This window comes from Mizuhopecten yessoensis, unplaced genomic scaffold (genome assembly GCF_002113885.1).
Source record: "Mizuhopecten yessoensis strain PY_sf001 unplaced genomic scaffold, ASM211388v2 scaffold2173, whole genome shotgun sequence".
Taxonomy (NCBI): Eukaryota; Metazoa; Mollusca; class Bivalvia; order Pectinida; family Pectinidae; genus Mizuhopecten; species Mizuhopecten yessoensis.
Window position 1 is genome coordinate 51532 of NW_018404414.1, and position 8520 is coordinate 60051.

General features: G+C 33.6%; 1 protein-coding gene across 1 annotated transcript in view; it reads left to right on the forward strand.

Annotated features, from left to right (window-relative positions):
- The window catches only part of LOC110445281 (hemicentin-1-like), a gene marked incomplete at its 5' end in the record, with an annotated part of 47875 nt that extends 45789 nt beyond the window's left edge, over nt 1–2086 (forward strand). The window contains one exon of the mRNA XM_021489821.1: nt 272–2086. Coding sequence (XP_021345496.1) covers nt 272–374 — 103 coding nt within the window. The remainder of the gene's footprint in view (nt 1–271) is intronic.
- Nucleotides 2087–8520: the final 6434 nt, after the last annotated feature.

An 8520-nucleotide genomic window follows, 5' to 3' on the forward strand; every position in this document is an offset into this window, starting at 1 on the left:
GATTGTGTCAGACATCCACGACAGATGGTAGCTGATTTCTCTATTTTATCAGACTATGATGATCAACATATAATAATAAATTGTGCTTCCTTTTAACAATTATATTGTACTTAATTGCATTTGAATTAAAAATTGTCAAATTAAGGTGGAACATAATTGTATTGTTTTCACTACCATTTGAAATCATAACTGCCAAATTCAGATAATGAAAGATAATTTGAAGATTTGTGTCTACCAAAACAGGATTATTTCATTGCTGTTTGATTTGTAGCACTATGGATGACGGATTCTACAGGACGCCCACACCCCAGTACCAGTACACACCACAGCTGGCGTACTACGAGACCGAGGGATCCAGGAAAAGCATGCAGTGAACTAAGGGGTTCAGTTTGGAAATCTCCACAGCAGTGTGAGAGGGGGACCATCAGATGTCATCAATAATTACATTCCCCATTTTCTGGGTCTATAACAAAGTTATTGAAAGGAATTGTTTAATTCAGAATTCCACACAATCAGGAAGGACTGTGAACCAGTTTGTTTGATAAATAGGATTAATGTGTTTGAATGTAGATTATCAACCAATGATGAAATCCATGTGTAATAATAGTTAATTGATTTTCATCTGTTCTGACTGTTGATTACTGTTATGAGGACTCCACAGTTTCGATCTATGAAGCCAAATAGGACATGTCGGAGACCACATCATTTGGCCAGTTTGCTAGGGGTTCAAGATTGTAGAAAGTCTCTCAAAGTCATTGTCACAGGAAAATTGTTTGGCCACTTTAGAAAAAACTTCGGAGTGGTAAGAGTATATATTTGTTTTAGAAGGAACTTATAGTTATAAAGATATAGCTTGTCTTGTGTAGAGCCTAGATTACCATTTATTTTGATTTTTAACTTAAAAGTATGCTGTACAGGAAATACTTTAACAAATGTATGATTTCTTGTAAAAAGAAACACCAGCACAAAAAAAGTACTGTTATTAAATATACATATCAATGTTACTTTTTAACTAACTATCATTCTCCTGCCAAGAACACTACTTCTGTTTTTCCCCCAATTTCATTCCAAAAGATGCTGACATTCCAACAGAGTACCACGTAATAGCAATCAGATAAGGAAAGGTTTTTACATGTTACAAGTATTGTGTATGAAAAGGCAGCTTTCATTATCATGTGTTTGTCAAATGTCATGATGTACATAATACATTATGGGGACACAACCCTTTCTACATTCCATTGGAGGCAAGACATATTTTTATAGTTTATTATTTACAAGTTTGCTTGAAATATTTGAATTTAAGATTTCCATTTGAAGTGGTGGTATTGTTAGTGAGTTCCTACTTCAATAATACTGCTACAATAGCTGACATTGTCTCCATTTTATTTCTTCATGGGAATAAATGTTTGTGTTCTTGTGTTCAAAGAAAGGTTTGTTGATGAAATGTAAGAGAAAATCTGTTTTCATTGTTAAATGAGGTTTTTTAACGAAAGCTCAGAGAAATAGTTAAGTAGGCGAAGTGGGTAATATTAGTGGTGTATGGAGGAAGAGAAAATTCATAAAATAATGCTTTGTGTACATATATACATATACTTTCATATATATTTACATATTATATATATATATATAAATACTATAATTTTCTAATATTTCAATCTTTTATTTTTACTTGCATATTTAGTGTAAGATTTAGTGATGGTTTCCATGGTATAACAGTTTATAGACGTCTGTTTCGTAAGCTGATATATATATATATATATATATAATTTAGTAGACGCTCCAGAAAACAGATGACACCTGGATCTTCCCAGTTACATAAGTTATCAGGGTACCTACGTATTCTGTAGTAGAGAACATTTTATGTTAAATACCTACGGATGTTCTTTAACAGATTAGATATTTCGCTGTGATATTTAGATTCCATTCATCATCTATATTGGCAATGAAAAAGATATACCTGACTTTGTGAAAATGCTCCAAATGATGTTATTGACTATCAAAACTACATGTATTTCTATGTAAATGAAAGGTGATCACAATCAAGTATATCATAGATAGACGAAATAAATTTCTATATACTACGGAACCTTATGCTTGAGTTATTTGTTAACTTCTTACTGCAGTGTCTCTTACAGCTCCATCAACTTAGGTGACAGGACTCTAGTACCTCAGTATTAAGGATCCTTGTACCATAGAATCAGTTGATTCTGCAAAGAAACCAATACCTTGTGGAAACTTTATGAAAAACAAGGAAAATTAAATACTCTAAACCCGATAAATCAGCCATTGGCATGCACCTGGGCCAATATTCATGAAACTGTTCTCATGCTCAAGTATGGACTCTTTGCTCAAACCAACTTTCTCGTAATTTGCCTCAATTATGTGATAAGGTCGAAAAGTCAAGTCTAGACATTGAAAACAGTATTGCATCACTCCAATTTTTTTCTAAATCATGGACAAAATGTGATTTTGATTACTTTATATCCTGACCAAGAAATTTGGGTTGAGCACCGAATCCGACTTTGAGCATGAAAATGGTTAGCTGTAAATATTGTACATTTTATCATACATTGTATCTTGACCATATGTAAGATGAGCTTCGTGCTCAATATGTTATCAAGAATAAATAAAGCCTTTATTATTATTATTATTACAAGCTAACCGGTAATTTTAAATGCCGCCGTGACTATTCTCCATTATTATGTTTATTGAAGATTTAAAAGAAACTGGTTAGGTATACATGTAGCAAACACTAGTGAAAGCAAGTGTGTGTTTTTTTTTATAAAAGCACTGGATAAAGTCTTGAGTGTAATCAGCCGAACAGAACTCAAAATATAAGTAGTGCATTTTATAAACTGATTTTCTATTCATATAGTAACAGTGATAGAGACCTAACCCCCGGGCCTGGAAAGTTACCCCAAGCAGGCACTTTCTTTGAGGAAGCATTGTATAAAGTCAAGAATGTTATCAGCAGAAATCAAGATATTGTGCATTAGTGCATTAAACAGATTTTCTATTTATAGTGACCCATTGACCTTTGACCACTGGACCTGAAAAGTTATCCCAAGCAGGCACTTTCTTCCAGGTAAAATAAAACTCGATAAAATCTGAGTGTAATCAGTCCAACAGAATTTGAAATACAGTGCACAAACTGATGTTCTATTTATAGTAAGTGACCTTGACCTTTGATATCAAAGGTTGAAAAGCTATCCAAAAGCTTAAGCAAACATTTTATTACACTGGACAAAGTCCATGTATGCACACACACAAGGTTCTACACTTAAAGTTGATAAGTTGACTTTACTATTCATATGTTTTTAGCTAAGGCGTTAGCCGCCAGCTATTGGTATTACTTTAGTTAATGAGCTCAGATATTCATAAATGTCGATTTCACACAGACGGCCTCTAGCGGTAATCACTGGTACTAAATTGAATCATATACCGGACCTACTGTCTTTATTATGCGTAACTTTGGACTCAAATGCACTTGAATGGCTTGTAAATATCATTCCTTTTCTTTATAGAACATATGATCTTATCACAACGTCGTATTCTTATTGAAAATGCACCCTGTTTATCTCAATCGGGAACTGCTACTTGAATGTAGGTCATGCATGCTACACGCAACTTCCGGTAAAAATACTTCAGTTAATGAGCTCAGATATTCATAAACGAGACATAACGTCACCTTCTAGTAATACTAAACAAACTGCAAATAAAATCCATTACCACGGACTCAAGTTCACTCAAACGTCATTGGATATAATCTTATTCTTAGTTAGAACTAAGTATCCTTCTAAAACTTCGTATTTACTCTTGGAACTGTCGCTGGATTAACCCTTTACACGGAAATATTGTCCTGTGATTGGCTAAAATTGGTGACATTTACGTCCCTGTTTACAATTATATATTGCGTGGTCAGAGCTATGAAGCGGTCCTGTTCCAACTAACTGAGGATAATCAAAAGTGCTAATCAGTAATAATATATCTGATTCACGCTTCATATGATTATAATGTTATCAAAATATTGCATATTCGTTCATCGTTAAAATAACAAATCCTTACTAAAAACTCTAAAAAAAGAAACGACGGCCATGTTAGATCACGCGTGATGTTATCCGTTTCCTTATATGGCCTTCACGGCCAAATATAGTATTACTACTGATGCGGTCATGTTTACTACAATTTCCATATTTGGTCATGACACCCATATTTAGACGTCTGACCTATATCGGAAAGATTGAGGAAGTTTCCAACATGGCAGTCAATTAGGATTTCGCTTGCACTTGTTACGTAAACTTGATAATTTAACGAAATATAAGGCGGAGTATAACTTACAATTATGTAGGAGATCAACATAAAAAGTTCATATTACAAACCTATTAATGGATACGGATCCTGTCAATTAATTCTAAAATCGCCTCCGTGTGATTCACACCAGGCTTGCCTAACTAAAATGGGATCAACCGGCCGGGGCAGATGAGACCGGGAATCATGTTAGAACTAGCCACTGTCCTTCTCTAGTTCCATATTGGTATTCTAACCTGAAGGCTTTTTTTACCTTCGCAGTATTATCATTTTGTTCTATTTTCATCATAAGATATGCTATTGCATTTTTATATCGCCTTCTCGCTAATTACAGCTCAGCCAGAAACGAAAATATGCTCCGATAGGCCTACATTTTATATGTCTGTTGGTGTGATTTGTGTTTTTCGTTTATTGAAGTATTACCATATAACAGGACTCTTTTATTTCAATATACACAAAAACAACAACACCTTCGGAATGATTTCAGACATATACTGCGGGAAAACACGAGTGATCTCCCTTACATTTAGACATGCGCACATTTTACTTTCGTTTTGTGTAGGCCTAGACATCATTCGCAACGCGAAGCGGAAAAGACGAAAATGCAGGCGAGTGTTGACTTAATGTTAGGCATGTTGTTTAAGCAGCATTGACAATGAACAATATACATACACTTCTGCAACGTTTACCTACTACTGATTCATAAATAAGGCTATGTATCCCGATTTCGGTGACTTGTGGCCAAGCATGCGGCCGAAGCCGCAGAGAATGGCGCATGTTGTCAGCGGCGATGACAAAAAGGAAGGTGCTTCTACGGTATGTATAGCAGTTATTATGCAAAAACAAACATAATAAACGGACGTTTTACTCTAGTGAATTACAGCGTCACGAGGAACGTCTTTCTCCAGACGTGTTGCAAAATTTTCGAACTGCTTAGTTGCAAACTGATTTCACTTAAGCGTTGTTTGTGAGGATATTTGGCCTTACATTTCTTCTCATTCAGTTAAAAAAAAACATGTTATAAACATTGTATTATTAGATTCATTGTGATGTTGGCTTTCATTGAAGTTTCAATTGTTATACTACTTGATGTTTTGGAAACTTAAACAAGTATAGTAGTTCTAAATATTATGAAATGACAGAAACATTAGGCCAAACAAATTACTTGTGTTTCTACTATCAGAAAAAAATAGGGTAGGTATGTATTAGCTAGGCATTTTATTGTTAATTTGAAAAATATCTTTACTGCGCTAATATAGAGCAGGAGTTCTGACTTTAACAGTGCATATAAAAACTTAAGGGTATTGTAGAACACAAATCTGAGATAAGTCTGGTTAACCACACTGGTGTCGAACACACCAATAAGTATAGTGTGTATAATATATCATAGTTTATACACATCATATTACTATTAGTGTGTCCAGTATCTGTGGGGTTAGCATAAACTCAATATTTGTTTTAAACTTTTAATTGGCCTTATATAATGATCATTTATAGGTCAGACAGGGTTTGGTTTCCAATTCGGAAACTAGACCTGTTAAAACAGTTATCATTTGTAATTTAGAGATTAAATATTTCTAAGCAGAAAAAAATGAACTATAAATATTTTTCAACCTTTTCTGAGTTGTACAATTTTAGAGTATCTTCTGTCTGAAATCTGAACATAACTTGTTTTATGATAAATGTGTAAAACAATTCCTCATACTGGGGTAAAGTTTTTCTATATATAGTCCCAAAAACTACAGATAAAATCCTTGAGCACGTACAAGATACAAAAATATATATTTTACGTCCATTTTGCAAAACATACAACATAAGCTACAAAGACAAAACATGAGTATAATAACAGAGACCAAAATATTACAACATGGAAAAATAAAATAAAAACATGTATGTACATGTAGTATACTGTAAGCTCAGAAAAAGAGTTTATCACTTGGAAAGCACTTAATAGGCACATTGAACACGGTAAGCACATCAGCACATGGTAATTTAAGCACATTTAGAACATTTGCATACAGCACATAAAAAACAAAACCATAACATGGAAAGCTTATTAGCACATAGTAGGCACATTTGCACATTGTAAGCAAAATAAAGGAGTGCAATGGACATCTCCATGTTTCCTGGTTAATTTCTTCTTTATGGAAACAACCAGGGGAGAGTGATGTTCTGCTTCATCTTTTGTATTAATGAAAACCGTGAATATCTAAGTGCGTGTGTTTAAACTAATTTTGTTTTGTTTTTACTGGTACCTTTTTATGTACACATGTTTTACCACCTAAGGAATTAGATGTCTTAAGCCCCCATATGATGTGCTGTTATAAGTTGAATTTAATGTACATTTTGTTTATATTTAGTTCTGCTACCAAAGAGATTGACTTATTGAAATGTTTTTGAAACATTTTAATGAACTCCTCAGCTTTAATGCCTTATTTCTCACTATACAAGCTCATATTGCTATGCCTCCTATTTGTTTGAATATCATCTCTAAACATTATTGCTGGTGCAGAAATTATATGGTAACTATGTTCTATTTTAGGGGGGGAAAGCAATCAATATTACAACAGACAGGGATGGTTATTGATGGGAGAAAGGAGGATGAGAAATAGGAACTGTACCAACTCTCTCATACCTTTGAGGACTTCATGAACTTTTTCAAAAGGCTGCAAGAACTATACCAACAGTGACATGACATTTTGAAATCTGTCAGTTACTTTATAGAGGAGGAACCTCTGACTAAATCATTTTCTCTCAGACACATGAAAGCCGAGTCCACAGATCCTTCCATCAGCGAATAGTTCAAATGTAGTTCAAATGCTTTCCTCGCAAACTTTTCCTTAATGGAGAAGTCAGTGATCTTTACTTGGAACAGATTGAATCTGTGAATATTGATGCTGAAAGCCTGATGAATGTGATTGAACAGCCCCTACTTGATGCTGAAACCCTGATGAATGTGATTGAACACCCACTACTGACTAAGGGCACAAATGTTGGAAACAACGTTTGTTTTGATCAATATAACACTATGGGTGGTGGGAGCAAATTGGAAAAAAAATTAAAAGTATGTTTTTAAAGATAGAAATACTGGTCATGGCTTCCTTTTAGTTTTTGTCCAATGAATTAAAAGTCAACGCAAATGTTAAGTAGTAAAAGAAATGTAAGATCCCTGGTATACATTGTACTTTTAACAATGCTTATGATCAATATCAATAAAATAAAATAAAAGTTATAATATGTAACTTGATATTTGTTAACTTCGCTCGATTTTACTGTGTCCAACATTTGATATTAAATCTTGTGTGATATATGAGAGGGATAGCACACAAGATTGTATCAATGTCAATGAAAGCAATTATTTCTTAAGTTTTCAACCATATTTCTTGAAACTTCATTTCTAAATTTCATACATCAATTGTTCAAGACAGTTTTAAGGTCAATTTCATTCAGTCAAGGTGAAGGCTACAGCTTCACAACCTGTTCATGTACATGTGACAGAGAAATTGTCAGTGCATTCCTAACTAAGTATTCAAACCAAATTTTATAAACCTTGATCCATCATTCTCAACATTAAATCATGCACTACCTGTTTGCATATACACAAGCAACCTCAACTTTCAATAAGTCCTGTTGTCAACATTTGTTGCACAATGCTATCAGTTCTGAAACCAACAATCATGACAACTGTAATAACATAGTATGTGTTCTAGCTGGTACATTTGCAGTACTCTTTTGAAATGTATTTGAAATTAATATGTGCATCTTATTTCAAATGCTAGCCTATGAAGATGATAAAGCTGAACATATGCTATAAAGTTGTTGTTTTCTTTGTGAAGAATTTATGCAATGGAAATGGAGGGAAAATACTGTAACTCTCCTAATCTTGTGTGTGTGTGTGAGTATGTATGTTTATATTTTGTTTATCTTATTCAATATTGAAACATACAACAATGTATCATATTGAATTAGAGTGCTTTTTATATTATTTGTTTATGGGAACACAGATTCCAAATAGTTCCATTTTTCATAAGAAGAGACCTTTTCACTGCAGTGAATATGTAAACCACTATATTTAAAAGTTTTTCAAAATTATTGAGAGACTTGTTAATTTATGGGTAGCAGTAATCCACTTGCTTATCCACAATTTAGTTTCGGCAAGTAAACATCCTTATAAATATTGTTCTGTAACAATATACACTGACTGATGCAAAA